General features: G+C 41.5%; 1 protein-coding gene across 2 annotated transcripts in view; it reads left to right on the top strand.

Annotated features, from left to right (window-relative positions):
* Window positions 1–2,521: 2,521 nt before the first annotated feature.
* ghra (growth hormone receptor a) overlaps window positions 2,522–23,009 on the top strand; it is a 54,518-nt gene continuing 34,030 nt past the window's right edge. Inside the window, exons 1-2 of one of the 2 annotated variants that reach the window (XM_084055896.1) lie at window positions 2,522–2,858; window positions 18,757–18,872. In XM_084055896.1, the coding sequence (XP_083912022.1) occupies window positions 18,761–18,872 (112 nt within the window). In that variant the 5' untranslated portion in view covers window positions 2,522–2,858; window positions 18,757–18,760. The remainder of the gene's footprint in view (window positions 2,859–18,756; window positions 18,873–23,009) is intronic. The other variant, XM_084055897.1, reaches the window with a different exon arrangement.

Genomic DNA, 23,009 nt, shown 5'->3' with positions numbered 1-23,009 from the left:
TGTTACTGCATCAGAGAGTGTAAAGTGGGCATATTATATGGGGTGTGCCTCCTGGTATTTGATCATGCTGTGAAGAAAAACATGATGTAACATTGTTGCAGGCAATAATATGATTTGGGCAATAATATGATTTGGGCAATAATATGATTTGCCCATCCAGTGTTGCTATGACAAACATAATTTATTCTGCAAATCTTTGTGCTCCATTACTCAAACAATAAGCCAACAGCTTTATGCTCTAATATTTCAACACCTAATCTGGAAACACATTATCAACACACATAGCCCCACATCTAGTCGACTACAGTTGACACTCTTGACACAGTGCTGCACATCATCCCTGTAATGTCACATTCTGCTTCCCCAGCCAAGCCAGATATTTTACTTAAGTAAAAGTAGCAATACCACAATATAAAAATACTCTGTTACAAGTAAAAGGCCTGTGTTAAAAATGTTACTTGAGTAAAAGTACAAAAGTATTGGCATCAAAATATACTTAAAGTACCAAAAGTAAAAGTACTAAAATGTTTGAAAATAGCAGATCTACAAGCTCACAACCTGTCACAACGCGTTGTGAGCTTGTAGATCGACTGTTTTCAAATAGCCTTTAAAATAGGGCTAAAGTGGTTATTGTATGTTTTATAATATAATAATGTATACCTGCTAAGTAACTAGTAACAAGTACGTTTTCAAATAATTGCAGTGGAGTAAAAGTACAATATTTTCCTCTGAGATGTAGTGGGGATGGGGTAGAAGTATAAAAGTACTGAAAATTGGAAATACTACAGTAAAGTAAAAATACCTCAAAAGTGTACCTAAGTACAGTACTTAAGTACATGTACTGTACTTTTACTTTCCACCACTGATATTAGTTGGTTAATAACAGCTGACAGTTATATAGTTCAAGTTCAAGTTCAAGTTTATTATGTCCCAAACTGGGCAATTTATGTTACAGCAGATAGTAAGAAACTCCAACACACAGTAAACATACATACACAAGACACACATAGACATAGACATAATCACAAGATCTTGTGATAGGACAATCACAAGAATCATAGGACAGTTAGGGCTACGCTAACTGTAGCTACTACTGTACCTATTTTGCATTTACGCTAAATCGTTTTGTCACATTAAGAATGCCATTGGGAATAGCAAACGTGACAAAGGCTGAAAGGCAGCACATTTAGCCATGAAATGAATTAATGCAAAATATGAAAAGTACCAGCTGCGTGTTTTCTGTCACGTGCTGTTAAGGCTGGGCGTGGGCTCTTATTGATGGTCATGGGTGACGTGAGTCACGTTCATTGACATCTGACATTTCTGAGATGACCCCCCTGTAAAACGTCACGTAGTCCTCCATGGCGTATAACCCCTCATAAACACTGGTGGGCTACTGACTTTAGGCTAATTTGGCCTAAAGTATAGGCAACAATATAGAAAATATACTGATATACTATTAGAAATAGTCAATGTTCGTATTATAATTATAATTAATCTGCAGGCTACTATAACACATTTGTCTGTCAAATAGGCTAAAGGGCTAGGCTATAAATAGTATAGCCTATATAGGATATTATATTTTTCTTTTTTTGTGGCGCACATTTTGCCTCATTTAGAGTTTATCCTTGTATTTAAAGGTAGGGTAAGTGATTTGATGTCTATATTCTGATAGTGAGTGTTTGTTCAGTAAAAGGAGTCTCCCATATTTCTCCAGCTCTTTATTAAACAGAAAATGCATTTTCAGTGCTCTCTCCTGATTGGCTTAAATGTTGTCACCTACCTGAAAATGTAGGCTACTATATTCTCTTTACTTAAGAGCTGAAGAGACCAGCTGTGACCGAACAAACGCTCTGTAGCAATGATTACAATCAGAATATAGTACTTTAACCTTTTTAACAAAAAACAAAAATCCAAAAAATATCACTTACCCTTTAACATAGGATACTACTAGCTAGCGTGTTGTTTCACAGTCACTCATAGGCAGTGGTGTAAGTACATTTACTCAAGTACTATACTTTAGTACACTTTTCAGGATGTTTTACTTTACTGGAGTCTTTACAATTTTCAATACTTTTACTTCTACTCCACTACATCAAATATTGTACTTTTACTTCACTACAATTATTTGAAAACTTTAGTTACTAGTTACTTTGTAGATTTTGATTATCATTGCAAAACATACATTAACCACTTCAGCCCTATAGGCCGACATACAAGATCTGCTATTTTCAAAGGAGTTGTAAATGAAAACTTGTGAGGGACATTCTGCATAATGAGTACTTTCTACTTTTGGTACTTTAAGTACGTTTTGACACCAAACCAATACTTTTGCTCAAGTAAATTTGGAATTCCTGACTTATATTTGTAACAGAGTATGTCGCAGACAGCATCGATACTTTTACTTATAAGTACAAAATGTCAGTACTTTTTCCACCACTGCTCGAAGCTTATGGTTGGTTGCTGCTGCTGGAACAGCGAATGTTTGGCAGACGAGGGCGCTTCACCGCTGTGTGCGAAGCACATGAGTCTCTCTCTGTCTCACTGAAGAGAACGAGACGGGGTTCTGTCTCTAAAACAGCCTAACATGATGAACAGAGCTACGAATTCGACCAGGTCAGCCCAACATAGCATCGGCAATAGGGGCGAACTTAAATTAAGGACTAGTTTGGTCATTTAAATGTAAAAACGCTGTATTTTCCGCTGAGAAGAGAGCTCCTTTTCTGGGCGACTTGGCGAAGAAGTGACGGAGCGACTTCTCCTGTCTGTTGGGTGATATAGGCTACGCAGCTGCAGATGAACAAGTTCTGAAAAAGTCGATATCTTTACAGTTCTTACAGCTGTTAACATCGTATTAAGTAAGTGTTTTTTTTTTACATTGTTTGTTTGTTTATTTGTACTATGGCCTCCTACACAGTCAGTGCATGCATGTGTGTTATTTTCTTCTGAATTGTCTGATGGTATGTAGTATGTATGCATGCATGCAGCACAGACACTACACGAAACTTTAGGCTATTTAAATGACCTTGCTTTAGTTAAAACTGTTTCCCCTCAACAATCTGTGACTATGTGTACAATTGTGTTTGTTACTGGTCATTTTAGTAGGAGCCAAAGTTGGGTTCAACTTGGAGAGTGACAAAAACTACATAATTAGCTGAATGTCCTCTATAGCAGTGGTTCTCAACCTGGGGATTTGTGGTTTCCCCACATGATTTTGGGGGGGGGGGGTCCCCAGATGACAGTGAAGTGACAATTTAAGGAATTTTAATATACTATACTATAAAAACTGGTCAAACATTGGCCAAATTATCAAATAACATAGGAAAGAGGCAAACATTGTGAAAATAGCAGATCTACAAGCATCGGCTATTTTCACAATATTTATCTGTGGAACCAAGTCAAATAGAATGTAATGCCTCAACCCCTACAACTCCAAGTGCTTGTCAGGGTGGGGGGTCCCCAGTTCAAATATGATTATTTCGGAGGGTCATGGCCTGAAAAGGTTGAGAACCAACCACTGCTCAATAGCTACCCTTTGCTGAGCTAGACTCGTGCCAGCTGCAGTAGGGTGGTAGCTGCACTTGGAATATCCTCAAAATAGCTTCTAGATGTGTATATGGAATTACCTTTTTTTCCTCAGATTTACAATTGTCTAATAGCCAGGCTATTATCACCAATGTTTAAATCGCCTCTTGAGAAATCTGTATCCGCTGCCAGCCTCAAACCCACACATCCACACGGATGTCAATCAAACTTTTGATAACTGATACAGTAGCTATCATCTGATTAAAACAATTGGATTCTGATTATTTAGCAACTGTAAAGAAAATGCTTGCAGGATGGCAGAAACACACAACACTATCTACACAATGTGTTGAGAGGCTCTACAATTAATTATTGTTGACTATTTTATGAATGTAGCCTATATGCACAATAATGTAAACATTATAAGTGCGTAGGCCCACTACATCACATCATTACATCATAAAAGATAAGGAAGCACAGGTTCATAATAATTGAGAAGGTGACATGGAATTATTGTCTCCTATACTTGCAGGAGAACCCTTCATGGCTTGTTGTGGCTTCACATGTGCAATGTGATTATACCCTGGATCAGGTGTAAGCTACGTCACTGGAGTAGCCACACAACACTGAGCTACTGCTGCATTGTTGCTCTGTCAATTTGAAAGGAGTTTGTCTGAAAAGCTTTGAGAATGGAGAGGAATACGTTTTGTGTTTGAGATGAAGACGCTTTAAGTTGCTATTTGATCTTAGTGTGTGGTGTTTTGTGCCGAAAATAGCATATCTTCAAGTATTTTCAGTGTGTGACACCATCGGATGACGCATTACATTGAACATGAAGGGTGGCTTTCTGGTCTGTTCTGCACCCTCCTGACAGCGGCATAGCACTCATAAACCATTAGAGTCAGCTATAGTGTGCACACATGTGCACACATGTTCAGCATCCATGTGTGTGGTTGTCAGACTGTGTGACAGAGAAGGGGGGGAGGGGGGTCCTTCAAAGCAATCTGAGTTGAGGAGTTAATTATAAAATGCAATCACGCAATCTGAATGGTTGATAGTTGTGGTATAATAACCTTATACCATTGCTATGAAGTCGTATGTCTTTGAACAGCAAAAAGTTAAGCGTCAAAGTTGAAGAAAAAAACCCTCAACATTGTCGCTTTTGCAAAGAGCGACAACTTACAAGCCAATCAAAGCGTGCTGTGCTCTGAAATAGGCATAGGCAGATACACTTGACACCACAGAAAAAGACCAGTGAATAGCGATAAAGTTTTTAAACTAGCAGTTGTTGGTGTGAAATTAATCAAGATTGAGCAACTACATGGACTATTTGTTGCATAAAATATATGAACCCATTACAAACACTCCCTGTCTGTACTTTTACTCCCTGTCTGTGAAATCCCCAGCCAGGCGCACCTGCTGGCTTTGATCCGTTCAGAGTGACCACTGGAGTTCTCACTGGGTGTGGACTGGGCACACACTCAACACAACTTGAGATGGACAGAAACGCGACTGCTGTATGGAAGTAGCGAATATTGATAACAATGCGAATATTGTGATAACAATGCGAATATTGTGATAACAATGACAAACTAACAACTGCTAGTTTATCTACAAACTAGCAGTTGTAGATAAAAAAACAAAAACATGCATAAGCATTTCTATCCCCAGTATGTGGGTACAGACTCAGAGTAGGTAAAGCTCTGGTGCTCTGAGTGCACCAGACCAGCTGCTCTGCCCAGCCAGGAGAGCTGATAGGCAATAGGCATGAAGGAGAATTTGAGACATTCGTTGCTTGTTTCTGGCAGATGGTTTGTAAACAACCTATTAATTCTAGGCAATAAATAGGGCATGTCACTCATAACCTTGGATACCCCCAAATTATTGCATTTACCAAATGTTCGCATTGTAAACGTTCTCTCGACAGTGCTGGTGTGAATTCAGTGTAAGCCTAGTTCAAACCAATGATTTGCAACAAGCCTAGTTGAAACTTGCAACTAGTGGTTAACCACTGCTGTGATATGATTATAAAACTGTTTTTTTTATTATACTAGTGGAATCTCATTAGACTCATGAGTCAAGTCGATGGATCCAAATAATTGTCTATGTAGAGCATGCAACGCAACGTGGCCTTGCGGTGCATGATGGCAATTACACCGCAACTTTATGCAAATGAGGTCTGAGCACTACAACAAAAGTTAGAAACAATAATAAGTGTCAAAATGACACTATGTCTAAATTAGTATGTCTAAATGGAAAAATCCACCTAAAAAGGATGATACCCAGAGAAAGATTGTGAAGAAATTATTGAACAAGATTTAAAATGTAATACTCTCTTCAGGTTAAAATTTGATTAATTCATGTAGCCATTCTGATAATCGAATTTTGTTGAACTTTTGTCTTTGTTACGAGGTTAATTAGTCATTAGTTCTGTCCACTGTATGAAGAACACATTTTAGGCAAATGCTGGATGTGTGGTCTATCACTGTCACTGTGTGTTCACACACACACACACACACACACACACACACACACACACACACACACACACACACACACACACACACACACACACACACACACACACACACACACGCGCGCGCGCAAACACACTAGCGTCTCAGTCTGGAATAATTCAAAGCATTTTCCACATAGATCGCTTTACACGTGCATACTGCAAACACTTTCTTTCTCTGCTGCTTGTATTCGGTCTTTTCCTTTCTTGTCCTGTCTTTCTCACACACACACACACATGCACACACATATGAGTGCACACACACATCTTAGCCGGGTTTGCACTGCAGATGTGTGTCCTGATCTCCTTCCAGCAGAGGCTCTTCAGAGCCAGTGTGCTGACACAGAGTTTTCCACTCCCTCTTATGAAATAAGAGTAGGAGATATAAGAGCTATCCAAGGGCCAGGCCTGCATGCCTTAGAGCACGCCAGCACGCCCGCACGCACACACGCACGCACACGCACACACATGCACAGGTTAACCCATTGATACCTGGAACGCATCTGTGTGACTTTAGATGTCTTTGGCTATTCAAAAATAGCAGATATACAAGCTCATAGCGCGGCACCGAGTGCCGCGCTATGAGCTTGTAGATCAGCTATTTTTGAAAAATCGTGATTTTTGTATTTTTTAGATTTTTTTTCCAAAAACTGTTAGGATTTAGATTTTTTTAAAGAATCGCCTCAGGTCTTAAAGGGTTAATAGATACATCCAACAGTGCAAGGTCTATTAAGAGCAGCTGGTTGCACAGCGGTATTCATGCTCCACCCCTGCCTGAGCCGTTCTGCCAGTGTGACCTCATCATCATCAGCACATCTGTGCAACATGTAGGCACATGTCGAAGTCTGTGGCTTGTTCAAACCTTGTTTATTTTACGGAAAGGGGTTTTTGGGAGCAGAAAATGTATTTGCACGATCCTTGTGCATTTGTTAAGGCGAAATACAGTGGACCGTGAACAAATGTGTGTAATTTTATTCGCGAGAGCATTGAAATGCTCCCTATGATATTGCTTGGTAAAAATACAATAAATGATCTGTATGTTCCATTATGTGATATAGGCTCTAATCCCAATCCTGAATTGCACGTTAATTATGTACTGTAGCTATAATGTAATAATACAATAAAATAAGGTCAGCAGTGACAATAACCAATAACCACAATATTGTTTTGGTCATCCCATTTGGTCTCAGAAAAGGTTGATGGACTAGAGTTTAATTTCCTTTTGACTGTCCCTTTAAAAGCATGCAAGACTAGACCCTGAACATAATGAGGATGTTTTAAGTGTGCAGTACCTAGCCGTTTCAGCAGCTTGTTCTTCTGAGCTAATTAAAACACGCCTTGTATTAATAAAAGCTTTAACAGATTCTTCTTTAGCCTTGTACTGGTCAGGCACAGAGAGATGGAAAGAAGGGAACAATGGAAAGGTATTATAATGATAGAGATGGTGGTGCATTTAAGCGAGAGTGGAAAAACCTTAGTTGCAAAGACAACCTATTCAAACTAATGGAGATAATGCGTCAAGGACCATGAGTATGACATCACAAGAGTCACCACAAATTCACATATGGTGCACTGTACCTTCCTCTCAGCAGGGAGCGAGCCCATTATGACACAGATGAGCTAATTCGCAACCCTTTTACAGTACTCCTTTTACTGTAATGTGGAAATGTGGAAAATCGATGTACTTTCTTTGAACGTTTTGATTTCAATAAAACATGACAGCTGATTAGTCTTGGCAGCTCAGGAAACAGCTCTGACTGTCACCATTTGGTCTTTGGTGTAGAATGTCTGACTTTCTAAAGCTTCTGTGTTCTTTAACAATCAATCACAAACTTCCATCATGTCTCTTTCTATGTCCTCTGTTCCAAACATTTGACCCTAACCAAGAGTCCAACCCCCAAGACAGTCACATGTCTAAATGCTGAATTCCAATACTCACACTTCTGCCTCCTCGCTTCCTCCGTCATCTGTCCTCCAGCATGGCGGTGTTACGGTGAAATTGGTGAAGTGTCGAAAAATTTGACGATCGTGTAAACATCACATAACGTCAGTGTCCGAACGTAAACCATTGCGGTTTGTTTATTAGCAGAGTTCAACCTAGCGGTATTTAGGCCACGTATTTAAAGACCTCCAAGTAAGCTATGTGAAGTCCACAAGATGGTCCAATATTTGGAGCAGTATATTCTGATAGTAATCATTGCTATAGAGTATTTGTTCAGTAACAGGAGTCTCCCCGTCTCTCCAGCTCTTTAATAAACAGAAAATACATTTTCCGGTAGGTGTCAAAATCTCAGCCAATCAGGAGAAAGTACCCATTTTAAGCTTCATTTTTATAGTGTTCCAGTTCCAATTTTGTCTGCTCATTTCTTAGTGTCATCACTTCCAATTTAACTTGTTTAATCTATATTCTGATTGAGTTCTCTATCCTGATTGGATAAAATTGGAAATGAAACTGAAACGAAAATGCATTTTCTGTTTTATAAAGAGCTGGAGAGACAAGGAGACTCCTTTTACTGAACAAACACTCTATAGCAATGAGTACTATCAGAATATAGAGCTATTTAACACTTATTTTGACCAAAGAAAATCACTTACCCTACCTTTAAGGTCTATGCAACATTCTGGTACTCATTCTTCTCGTGTGTGTGTGTGTGTGTGTGTGTGTGTGTGTGTGTGTGTGTGTGTGTGTGTGTGTGTGTGTGTGTGTGTGTGTGTGTGTGTGTGTGTGTGTGTGTGTGTGTGTGTGTGTGTGTGTGTGTGTGTGTGTGTGTGAGGGGTGTGCCGATAGTCCGATACACTAATTTCACCAAACGATACGATACGATATTTGGCTCACAACTTCGATACGATATCGATACGATACGATACGATACGCACTTTTTTTATTATGAAAATATATGGGGGAGGAAAAAAGTAAATGCAAACAAATATTTCTGTTTTTGCATTATTCAGACATGCAAACTTGTAGCTTTTCAGCTACAATAGCCGTTTTCAATCCAAATAGGGCAATAGTGTGACACCTGACCCGAAAAAAAACAACATGTTGTCACCCTTTTCACCTCGGGGCTGTTTGCATGCCTGACTATAATGATTGTAAAAAACAAAACAAAAAAAAACAATATTTTTTTCCCCCAAAACGATACATATCGTCACGAAAACGTATCGCGATGTATCGTGGGACGATATATCGGCACACCCCTAGTGTGTGTGTGTGTGTGTGTGTGTGTGTGTGTGTGTGTGTGTTTTGTGTGGGTGGGTGGGTGGGTGCGTGCGTGCGTGTGCGCGCGCGTGTGTGAGACGTACGTGCGCAGAATGTTGTTGACACCTTGTCAAGGGTTGACTATACACTACAGTCATCACAGTGTAAAGCCGTGCTTCCACTAAAGACCTCTCTATGGAATGCGTGTGAATACATTCATGTGCATCTTCAGGGATACAGGCTGTAATGCTGCAGGCCATAATCCATAAGCCTGCAGAATTCTCAGTAACACATGACATTGGAACAGTTCGGAAGTGAGAAAACTGTTCAATAGAAAACAAATGTACACCCCCCCCCACCATGATCTGCCCTGTGGGATTTGTCAAAGCCCTATGGGTGTAGTATTCATGGTACTCAACATAGGAATCCCTCCTTATCCTTATCCTAAGACTAAGGCTTGGTTCATGCTTCTCTGTGTGCCTTCTTTTGTGAGCGCGTGATGGCATCCCCAAGCGTGTGATGGCATCTTCGTCCTCTAACCAAATGTACCTGCAAGCCAGGTTCCATTTGGTTACAGGGTGTGGATGCCATCAGAGTAGAGCCATATGAAATCCGTGTTAACGGAATCGCGGACGGAATCGCGGAAATGACCAATAAAAATGGAATTGGAATAAAACACGGAATATTGCAGAATTTGGAAAAAAAAAAATCGCGGTAAAATTTTTTTTTTTACCGCGAATTTTTACAAATCCACGGGACACCACCATTTTGCATGGCCACATCCTACTTTATAAACAGTAAAATCCACGTAGAAATAGTCTTAGAAAGACGATAGAAACAATAATACATGCGCGACGCCATTTTGCGCATGCTCAGACCGAAGTCACCGAATTATTTTGGGAACATTTTTGCGTATAACACAACAAGGGCCATGTATGGACTGTTATATCTTGAACATTTATTCATTTCCACTTACCAGACACTTTTTTTTATGGTAAAAATGATCATAAAAAGCAAAATACAGAATTCAGAAATATTAAAATGGAAAAAACAGAATTTGGGAAAAAATAAAACGGAATTGGGAAAAAAATAAAACGGATTTCATATGGCTCTACATCAGAGTTACAAATGGATAAATTAACAACACTGAGGATATTATTGTGCAGGCTATCAGTGAAACAGTAGGTGCGGTGATGTCAACACGCCTCCATGGTTGATTGGCTCAACAAGCGCAAGGCCGATCAACTTTGTGGTCGTGTGGGTTTATTGTTTAAACTACAAGTGAACAACTGCATAATACTTGGTAGTACCATCCTTCAAGTCCTATTTTTTGCCTGTCACTTAATGTCACTTAATGTGTAAAAACTCATCAGCATTACATGAATGCGGCAGTCAGGTAGTCTTGAGTCAGGACCCTGTTGAATCATATTTAAAGAACAGAGACTATTTTGTATCTATCGGTAATTACACATCTGAGCAGACAAAAATCACATGCAGCGTTCCGCAAGGATCCATTCCCAATATCTACATGCTCCCTCTAGCTCAGATTATGGAAAACAACAAAATAAGCTACCATAGTTATGCAGACAATACACAAATCTACATAACCAGAGCAGGACTATCGTCCAATACAAACACTGAGTAAATGCATTGAACAAATCAACAATTGGATGTGCCATAATTGTCTTCAATTAAACAAAGACAAAACTCTAGTAATAGGTTTTGGAGCCAATCAGTAATGTTAAAAACCTCTAGCTAAGTCAGAAACCTTGGTGTAGTCATGGACGCAGACCTGCATTTAAACAGCCACATTAACACAATTACAAAGTCTATCTATCACGCAACTATCACCTCAAAAATATAGCGCGGGTTAAAGGACTAGTCTCAGCAGGATCTAGAAAAACTTGTCCATGCATTCATCTTCAGTAGACTTGACTACTGTAACGGTGTCTTTACAGGTCTCCCAAAGAAATCAATCAGACGACTGCGGTTGATTAAGAACACTGCTGCTAGAGTCCTTACTAATACCAAGAAAGTGGAGCATATCACTCCAGTTCTGAAATCCTTACATTGGCTCCCTGTGTGTCAAATTGATTTCAAAATACTACTGTTGTTCCATAAAGCTTTGAATGTTTTTTTTTCTGATCTTATGCGATCATGAACCATCCAGATCTCTTAGGTCATCTGCGAAAGGTCTGCTTTCTGGCCCTAAAACCAAAAATAAACGGTGAAGCAGGTTGAGACTATGTTTTGCAACTTGTCTGTCCGTCCGTGTGTCCGTCTGTCCGTCTGTGAGCAGCTAATCTCCGGCACCTTTGGACCGATGAAACTGTGCACAGTCTGCACACACACTCCCTCCCTGGATGCCAGAGCAGAACCTCTGCCCCAAATGTTTCACATTGGCCTGTTATAGAGCCACCAGGAGGCCAATTTAGCTAAATTCTTTTTTTTATATTACTCCTACAGATTTTGTCCAAACATCACACAAATCGGTACACAGTATCTTTATAGTCATGTGATCAAGACGGATGACCTGTCCGATTTTTCATATTTCATCCTTATTGGCTAAGATTTGCATCGGAAGTTTGCTCAGGAGTGGTCAACATATTGTGCAATAACTTCATCAACATTAATCCCTCAACTTCTACAGATTCCACTCACGTCTATAATTAATGAATTCCGAACATTGCTGGCCCACAATACCTGACCTGGCGTAGACCTGTGCTGTTATTTTTTACTTCTTCACCCCATTACTTGAGTCAAAGTATAGATACTCCTGGTCAAATATGACTCAACTACAAGTGAAAGTTCCTCTGCCAAATTTTGACTTGAGTTACAGTACTACTCGCCTACTTGCTTTTAAATAGCAGAGAAAAATCCTCCCTGCAAGTAAATCCAACGGTGTCGCTCATTGTTGATTTTCAAAAAGTTTAGAATGTATTTTTATTTTTATTTTTCCCCCCATAATGACATGCCCAAAATAGGGACGCCAGGTTGAAAGTGGTTAAGACAGCACATGAATGCTACATGTTTAGGTTTCCAAAAGATAGCTCTCCTGAGATTTCCTGAGATTCATTTAACCTCTGACCTCCCTGACTCTAGAGATATATAAAAGGAGACATGGTAAATAAGTGAATTCACACTAGTTAGCAGCATTTCCCACTTTCCACACACACTAAACTTTTCACTTAACCCATCATTTATAAATGAATCAGTAATTTATTGTGCATTATAGTGAGAAAAAAAACTGAGATTGAATGGCTAGTAAACACAATATACACATTACACAGTAATGCACAGTGCAGACACCATAGCAGCCTTGCTGACTCTTCCTTCTTTACTTTCGGAAGAATCTAAAACTAAACTTGGCCTTGCCACATTACCATGTGTGCATGCGTGCATGTGTGCATGCGCACGCAAGCGTGCCTTGGAGGCCATGGAAGGGGCTAACACAACGCGACGAACTGACCTCTTACCCCCTAACCTTTCTCTTCACTTCACTCCACCCTCATACCATCACCCCATCCGTTCTTAGCCTCCCCCCTTCTCCTGCCTACTTCTCTCACACAAACACCGATGATTAACAGAAACCAGCTCCCCGGGGAAACTTGGGGGAGGGATAGTGCTGGCCACAGGGTTACAAGTGTGCATGTGTGTGGGACTGTGTTGTGTTGTGCGTGCGTCTGTTGGCGTGCTCGCTTGCATGTGTGTGGGTGTGTGTGTGTGGGTGGGTGTGTATGTGTGTGAGCGTGTGTAGATTTGCCTTGTTGCATGCGTACAGTCTGTGTGTTGGGGCAGAGGCAGTGAGAGGAGGGTTGACCACAGAGGATTTAAATGTTTACCAAGGGACCTTAGGAGGTCTGTACTGAACCTCCCACTTTCCTGGTTGGTTTACACTGCCTTCCCGCATGTATCGGGGCCCTCGATTGGCTGAGAGAGGGAGAGGAGTGGAGGGGAAACATTCATTTGAGAGAGAGAGAGAGAGAGAAGAGCTTTCACAGACGCTTTACTCTGATAGTGGGGGAGAACAGAGCTTGCTGCAGAGATTAACATTAGGTCACATGTTGAAATGGGGGGGCTTTGGCCCTGTTTTGCACTGTAGTAGTGTTTAGGGCAGTGATTCTCAATGTTATTCTTTATTTCAAGGACCCCCAGTTTGATATGCATTAGGCCACACAGACCCCCATGTGATTCAATCTTTATCTCTGGGACCCCAATAAACACTAAAATATTATTTTAACTTTGAGTGTGCACAAATGGAACCATTTGGAACGATTTATTGGAATCCGTTGGTTCCATTTGTCAGAGTTACAGAACTGTATGGGTCCCTTGGTTCCTAACTATCAATCTTTTAGCTCATTAGCTCCCTGTAATCCCCACGAGGACCTCTGGGGGGGGATCCCTAGGTGCCCGGACTGCTACGCCAGCCCTGTTTTGTTCAGTTTAAATCAATTATTTATTGTTTGACGACCACATCGCTCGACTTTGGAAAAGCCCAGCAAAGAACTGAAACCGACCGTGACTGAAAGAAGGGGGAGTGTTTACAGTAGATAGGTGAAAATGAAATAATGAAGACAGTATTTACATTTTTGAAGCAGAGAGGGTATCATTAAACCTCTTCTTAATTGTGATTTCAGAATTGGTGTTTATTGCATTGAGAAAAGGGTGGGGCTGCAGTGTATACAAGGGGGTACTCAGGAGGAGAAAGTCCGATTGCAACGGGGGTGGGGGTGGGAGGGGACGGGGACGGGGGGGTTTGGGGGGGCAATTGATTTTGAACTAAACATTTCTATTTGGCCAAACAAGACTTCTGCTTGCCAGACTCTACTGCCTCTGAATAGAGCCATATGAAATCCGTGTTAACGGAATCGCGGACGGAATCGCGGAAATGACCAATAAAAATGGAATTGGAATAAAACACGGAATATTGCAGAATTTGGAAAATAAAAAAAAATCGCGGTAAATTTTTTTTTTTACCGCGATTTTTTACAAATCCACGGGACACCACCATTTTGCATGGCCACATCCTACTTTATAAACAGTAAAATCCACGTAGAAATAGTCTTAGAAAGACGATAGAAACAATAATACATGGGCGACGCCATTTTGCGCATGCTCAGACCGAATTAGACCGAATTATTTTGGGAACATTTTTGCGTATAACACAACAAGGGCCATGTATGGACTGTTATATCTTGAACATTTATTCATTTCCACTTACCAGACACTTTTTTAATGGTAAAAATGAGCATAAAAAGCAAAATACAGAATTCAGAAATATTAAAATGGAAAAAACAGAATTTGGGAAAAAATAAAACGGAATTGGGAAAAAAATAAAACGGATTTCATATGGCTCTACCTCTGAATCCCTGCTTTGTATATCTTGGCCCCATGGCCCGTGGATACGTGCCACACACGCACGTGCACGCACACGCACGCACACACACACACACACACACACACACACACACACACACACACACACACACACACACACACACACACACACACACACACACACACGCACTGCCTGCAGCCGAAGGGAAGATTTATTCGACTGAATGTTTATGTTAACAAAATACATATGACTCAGTGGCTCAGAATAAATTGCAGTGTTAAGTAGGGACAGCCCTGCGGTATACTGTGTAGTCTGCACACTAAAGATGATGAAGCAGCATTTGTTAATTGTACATATCTTTTAGGCCTAGTCATTGTGGAAATATTGTGTTGCATGTTCTGTAGTGTGTGCCAGTGCGCTATAGCTATTTTTATTCCTCATCGTCTGAGTGGCCTTATAGTATTTTGTACACACTCCAATAAATGTTTTCATGCATTTGGGACATAATTTTTTTGGGTGTTAGAATTCCACTTTATACATACTTTTTGAACTTCTGCTCCAGTTCTCCTCGACCCCCAAGAGCAAGTTTTGGCAAATCCTTCAGCAGTAGTGCAGAATTGTACGGGTTACGGGAACGGTTTGAAACTGATACAAGAATAGTTGGCGTGAGACCAAGACTTTCAGCAACTGTTTCCCCAGCGTTTAACTGAGTCACTGCCACAGGTCTAGTGTATCCACAGGCACTTTTGTCTTGGAATTATGCCTGGCAGGGCCACTTTATTGCACAATAGTTAAAAAAAAAAAAAAAAAAATCTTAAGATCATCCAAAGGCTTATCTACAGTAGCAGTGCCAGTGACAAGCTATACTGATAATAACAATAACTAACTAATAACTTGAACTTATATAAAGCTTAAAGTGGATGATTATGCCAGTTGACTAGTTCATACTTTTTGCTCCATCGTGCACTGTCTGAAAACATGACGTTAAAACAGTTGTTCTTTAGTATTCATTACCTTCATGAGCACAAATGTAATATATTGTATCTTGTATTATCCTTGCTGAATTTGCCTCTTAAGGCTGTTGTTGTTAAAAGTCTTTAACCTCCAGTCCCAACCCCTGGGGGGTTCATAGGGCGAGTTTGCCCCTAAGAAGAATGTTCTTCCAAGTTCTCGGTTGTTGTGCGTCCAACAAGGTTGTGGAGCAACCTCCAAATAGCTGTGAGTTATTAGTTTCTATATTTAGAGGCTGGATTTGGACTGGTAGAACCTGTCCAACAACATACACCACTTTAGTGACCAGGAACAATTTGTCATCTTATTTTAGTTTTAGGATGTGGACAGAAGAAGATGTGGGTGAGAGGAGGCTGTCACCACATTTCTGTGCTTAAAGCTTTTGTTGGAGATTTTAGTTCTGCAAGGTTGTCTGACAAAGGAGAGGGTGTGACCTTGTTGTTCTTTGACAACAGGCCTTGATGAGAACTGCTTCCGTTCTTGTACTTATTGCACTCATGCTTTTGGCAGAGCAAGTAATGCTTCAAACCCCAAAGGCCATAGCAGCAAATCAGAATTTGCTTTATAGAGGGTGGTATTATAAACAGGATATAATATTGCATTGCCTAATTGTTTTTATACATCAGTTGTTTAGTTGGTCCAAACTAGTTTTTCTTAAAGTAGAGCCTGACACCACAGGGAGCCTTCATTTGTTCTTTCCTTTTTTTTACATTTAATGATTTAGTCATTATTAGAGTTCTCAAATTCTGCCTGAACCTGACCCTACCTTAAAATCTATGCTAATTAGTCGGGCGGGCCGAGTCTCGGGTTCTGTGAAAAAAAAGAAGGAAAAAATTAACTATTACCCCCAGGGAAATGGCAGTGGATGTGTTGGATGCAGCTCAACGTGAATCTAACTCAGGTATCTAGTTTTTTGCCGTCCGACCTTCCTACTTGGCTACGTGACTTTGAGGACATTAAGCGGGCCGAGCCTCGGGCCAGCCCAATAGGGCCCAGTTAGGGCCGGGCCTTAATTTTCAGCCCTGTTGAGAACTCTAGTCATTATGCCAATTATAGTCACTCCCTGTCACTGCTGACCCCTACTGTTTGGTCTAGGGGAGGGTGTAGGAAACCACGTCTTCTCCGATATACATCACATCTTTTCACCTGACACTGATGAGTTTCTCAGGGCGGCATATCCCTCCCAGCTCTGCTCCCAGACCCTGATGAACATGCGCCCCCTGACCAACCTATAGTTGATTTGCTTGTGCAGTTAAAGAGACCACCCTCCTTGCTGCTTTCCCACGACGACTATGGCCAATTTTGCTCATTGGCGGATCTGGCCAACGAACAATTATTTCCAAAATTAGCATTTTAATGATAAAATGATATAAATATTTAATGTTTAAATGCATTACTCTCCCTGCTGCCCTTACAATATAGTTAGCTAGAATGCTAATTAGATAGATAGATAGATAGATAGATAGATAGAATGTTGTATATGTTCGAAATAAATAAATACATGAAATAGAAAGAGAAATAGATCGATTGTGTCAAATGTATAGAATCCTATAAACCTTTATTTCATCCACTGACTGTTCTGTCGGTCTGTATGTTACAGCCAAAAAGCGAGTTGACAATAGTTATTATTATTATAAAGAAACACATCACATGGATGCAACTGGGACGCATCATCAGTGTTGTAGCCTGGGGTCATAGGGTGTTTCGGGTCTCGCAACATACAACATACACCCTCGCCCAGGTGACCCAGCCAGGGTTGATCAAGCCCCAACTTACGTCCCAGTAGCACCCACGGTCAGTCCTATAGGGAAAGACAGGGCCACTCAGTCCGCTTCTCCGGAAGTACTCTGCCGGGACTCGGGAGAGGCTCTGGCACGTGGAGGGACTAGGCACTGTGGGTTGTCTCCTGGCCGGGCTCCTCCTTCGTCTCACCAGGTCCAGGACCTGAGCGCTGTACCAGATCCTCTGTACCATCCCGATCCAAACATTTCCTTCTGGCGTGATGGTTCCTTGGGCCGATACCACTAGATTGGGCCGTCTAATGGTATTAGCTCCGCTTGCGGTACGCTGGAATGGAATGACCCTCCTAAAGGGCTCACCGCGGGTTTGTTGGGATTCTTCCTCACGGAAGACACAGCATGGGGCGCTAACCCATACTGCTCCCGGGATACCGTCTTCAATACAGTTGTTAGAAATGTATTTCAACCCACCCAGATGCATATAAACAGCATCGGTGTGCATGTCAACAGACACACAAACACTCAACACTTCGCACATATCACACAACATACTATACAGTACACTACTACACACTTGACAACATGTATGCTGCATGCAACTGAGGAACATAGCAGTAGCATAATCATGGGCATTAATTACACCCTGTCCCGACTCCCGTGTTAGGTTTCACATAGACCGGCTGAAAATAAGTAGCAGCGGCTGCTTATACTGTAGGTAGGACATATGCTCTCTCTCTCTCTCTCTCTCTCTCTCTCTCTCTCTCTCTCTCTCTCTCTCTCTCTCTCTCTCTCTCTCTATTTCTTTCTCACACGCGCGCACGCACACACACCGCGCACATACACACACACCGCGCACACACACACACACACACACCATGATACTGACATGATACTGACCATGACTAACCATGATACTGATACGATACTGACATGACAGTTGCAAAGGTGCACACACACACACGCACGCACGCACGCACGCACGCACGCACGCACACACACCATGATACTGACCATGACTAACCATGATACTGATATGATACTGACATGACAGTTGCAAAGACGCACACACACACACACACACACACACACACACACACACACACACACCATGATACTGACCATGACTAACCATGATACTGATATGATACTGACATGACAGTTGCAAAGACGCACACACACACACACACACACGCACACACACACACACACACACACACACACACACACACACACACACACACACACACACACACACACACACACACACACACACACACACACACACACACACAGATGAGAGAGATAGGTGAATAAAGGATCATAACGGTGATATTGTGAATGTGATATTGATATAGATATTGTGATATGGCGTTTTGAGAGCTACTGATAATTGTCTCACTCTTTCTGTCATCTGTCTGTCTCCCTGCAGAGCCATGACTGTCTCCTTGTACCGTTACCTCCTCCTATTCCTCCTTTCCTTACTGGGTTGTCTGCCCACCAGAGGATCAGCATTTCTTGGGGATCGTGATGACATGACGTTATCAGGTAGGTCACTGTTCATTGTGAGTGTGCGACTGTGCGTGCTTTACAGTGGTACTTGAAAGGTTGTGATCCCTTTAGATGATGTTTATTTTTATTTCGGTGGTAGCAGCATTCCAAAGGCCCACAACCAGCCACATTGTGATGCACAGCAACAAACCAGGCATCTGTGTCTCTTATTTTTTTGCTTTTTACCCCTTTTTCTCCCCAATTTATTCGTTTAATTTAATCAGAATCAACTTTACTAGACCATACCCGTCAGGGGATATGAGCACCACATGCGCGTCATGGTTCGCTTGTTCACGGATGTGGCAACACAGGCGCTTGTTTGACACACATGATTTGGCAACCCGGGAGCCAGCGAACACAAAAACGCTAATAAACAGCTGACATTTGGGGAAAGAGAAAAACGAGCTTCAGGGTGTTCCGTGCACATGGTAATGGTCAATGGCTGTGTGCAAATGCAGATCAATTGCTCCAGCCACTGAGGAGAACCGGGCAGAAGAGTTTTGGGCACAGACAGACAGAGCTACAGATGCACCGAGAATTTGTAGAATTATAGGATGATCGTCACATCACAGGTTTACAGGTGTAAAACAGTGGGTGAAATTTGTTTTTGTGCAAGCGCCATAGTTTTTTGTTATTTCCATATAAAAAGAAAGGAAATATGCCAGTTATTATTCATCCCCACTGTTGCCATTGCTGTTGTATCCTACTGACTCACCTGCCAGTGAGGAGACCCCACCGGGAGGAAGTAGAGCCTTCGTCCTACTCCTCCCGCCCCCACACACCCTGCTGACAGGTGCCCCTCCGGTCTGTAAGAATTCGTGCAGTGACAAATATCACCCTCCCCGCCCGGCTTTCCCTCCTCCGAACACAGGCCAAATGTGTTTGTATAGATGCTCCACAAAGCCGGATGCACCAGGGTGGATTAAAACCGACAACCTCCGCAGTGGTGGGCAGGCACTTAACCCTGCACCACCGCTCTGTGTCTCTTTTATAACACAATTTCATTAACCCAACTCACATAATTAAACCCCTAGGTACAGTACTGTATAACGCAATCCATCTTTGTATAAAACTGTCCATTTTCAGCTGTAGACTTGCAGTCATTCGTTTCATTATGTAAACCTGTCTCAGTCTCTGCACCCTTTGGGTTATATTTGGCGGTTTTGTCCACTTTCCACCGTTATCATTTTCTTGGCAATCAATGAAAGTGTTAATATATACCACTGATCCATGCTGACATCTCTTTAGGTATACAGTGGAAAAATCCCACTGGATCTAAGGAGACATCTTTGACTCTTTTTGCTAATGTGGTTAACAGAATTGTGATATTATCAAATATATCAGACAGTGTACATTTCCCAAAAGGAAATGCATGCAGTCTGACCAAAAACAGGGATAAATCATCACCACTGGTGATAAAAAATATTAATGACCATGCAGGGACATAAAAAGGAGAGGCACAAATCCCCCCCCCCCCCCCCCCCCCTCATCCCTGCTGGCAAATAGAACCATGGTTGTAAGGATAGCAAGTCTTTAGTTTTTTGGGCCAAGGGAAATCAGCAGGAGAACTACCATAACATGTCATTAATCACACCCCACAAACTGAACATTGTTTTAACAATTACCCCACATGCGTCCTGTCAGCCCTCTGGCATAAAACGTATCAGTCAATCATTAACAGAGGTGTTTTCAGTTTTGCACACACCGCACTGTTGACATTTGCTATCGAATCTTATGTCAGTCACAAGTTGCAGAATCCTGTGTTTGCTCAGACGCATGTGGGAGAGTTCAACGTTGAGCAAACGGCACCCTTTCCTGGTTTGACTTGTCAAACAGGCCAACAATCAATAGGGCTTGGAAGAAAGGTAAATATATGGCATGGGCTTCTGTGTCAAAGTCCAGGGATAAGACGATACAGCCGCTAATCCAGCTGTCACTGAACCATTTGAAATAATTAGGTGAAAGAATCTGAACGGCTGACCTTATCATGTAATTAACAACCAGCGCTTCGACATGCCTCTTAGAGCAATCTGAGAGACCACAGTTGAGCAATGTCTGGATCAAGCATTGTCCGTTTTATCACAATTGTTCTCAGAAAGCAGAGTTCTCTGAGCCTGTTAAGCCAGTGCAGAACAGTGCTGTGGTGAACCGGCATGTTGATGGATGAATGCAGGGGTTCCCTGCCAAGGACCCACAAACAGCCATAGCCCTCTGGTGCTATTGCAAAATACAAGTTCACAATGCATTGTGTTGTGAACGTTGTGTCCATGCATGTGTGTGCTATTTTTACTATTTTGGGAAAAAAAGAAAACGTGTTTTTTGAAAATGTTTGAACAACTTGTCTATAATCCAGAGAAAGAAAACCATGTAGACAGAGTCTACACACACGCGCACATTTTGAATTTTGAGTAACACTTTAAGGATGCACAGCTTCATGGGCTCTTATGGAATAAGTATCATAGAACATTGGTTCTCAGCCTGTGGCATGATTTTTGGGGGGTCCCCAGATGACAGGGAAGTGACAATTCAGACAATTATGGGAAAGTATCCCCATTGGCTTAAAGGACAGCCAATGATCGAAAACACGTTGAGAATCTGTTGAATAGTGGTCAGTCTCTTCTTAGACCGGCTCGCAAGCTGGTAAAAAAGAAAGAAAGGAAAAATACCATAACTGCATCGTAATAAACTATACTATAAAAACTGGTCAAACATTGGGAAAATAGCAGATCTTTGATTGATTGATTTAATACTTTATTTAGAAGTTTGCAGAAAAAAAGTGCATGAAAGTACATGTGCTACAATCTCACAAGCTTTGGGAGCTAGGCTATTTTCACAATTTCACAATGTTTATCTGAGAAAGTGTGCAGCAACAAAATGTAATGCCTCAACTCCTACATTCCAAGTGCTTGTCAGGCAGGGTGGGGGGTCCCCAGTTCAAATATGATTATTTTGGGGGGTCATGGCCTGATAATGGAGAACCACTGCCGTAGGACACTGGCTATTTCCATTTAAAGCATGACATTATGGACATTTGATGTCAAATGAAAGCAGCTCAGCAGACGGACAGTGGCCTTTGTCCTTAATATTCTGTCGTAATCTTATGTTTCGATTTCTGTCTGTGGGTCTTCCGTTGGGTGGGAAAGCACACTGAACTGTGTCCCAGTGCATCATTTAGATGAATGTGGTTCAGTTATTGGCCCATGTTTGCATGTTGATGATGAATTAATGGTTGTAATGTGCCTAAGTGTTTGGCAGAAAATGAGAATTCTGCTGAAAATAACTTGGCTCAGAGTTGCCTCATGTTGCCTTTTTTAGCATAGCATGTATTGCACTGGTTATCAACAGGCACGATTACTTATGATTAATTTTAAACAAACAGAGAGGTTTGAAACCAGTGTACTTTGCCCTAGCTGTTTAAATCTATACTGAGTTTGCATCTGTCCAGCATGGCACATGCGGAGTGAGTTTACAATATTGTCTGACGATAAGACTGTGATCTGATTATCTCCCAGACCCAGACGATTGGCAATAGCCATGGTAAGGTAAAACTAGTAGTTCAGTGCATGTCCTTCCATCGTTTTTGATTGGCTCCCAACAAGTGTCGGATTGGCTGGCAACTAACGGATCTTCCCCTCAGTTTGTCCAACATCTGTAGTCAAACAGCAGCTGCCGATAGCGTGAGCAAATACACACAGCCTGCAACTTTCTCAGTGTTTCTCAGACATACCAGTCTACAGTATAACCTCTGTGCTTCCCACATGCCTGTGTCTATATTTGAAATACTTTATTTACACTTTTGCCCACAATTCTTTCTTGCGTGCTACTGCCAGAAGGCTGTTGAGTTTTTAAGGTAGAACTCGGGAGTGATTACTTCCATGTTGTGCCTTGTTTTGTTTGGGTAGAGCCCTTTTAGTTCCTCTTGGGTTAACTTAAGAGGCTTCCTGGTAGACTTGGATGTGTTTTGTAGTTTCTTGTAAAAGAAAAAAAAGAAAATGTTTTCTTCTAGAGATCCAACCACATCACAATTAGAGAGGAGACTTTTGGAGGTGCTCCTCTGTGTTTAAGGGCTTACCAGAGTGATTATAGTCTGTGTTCCTCGTTTGTCTTTCTGATTCCTGGTCTCCCTGTCTCGCT

This window comes from Gymnoscopelus microlampas, assembly GCF_963454915.1.
Source record: "Gymnoscopelus microlampas genome assembly, chromosome: 4".
Lineage (NCBI taxonomy): Eukaryota > Metazoa > Chordata > Actinopteri > Myctophiformes > Myctophidae > Gymnoscopelus > Gymnoscopelus microlampas.
The sequence above is the reverse complement of the archived record's forward strand: the minus strand, read 5'-3'. Positions and strand labels throughout refer to the sequence as shown.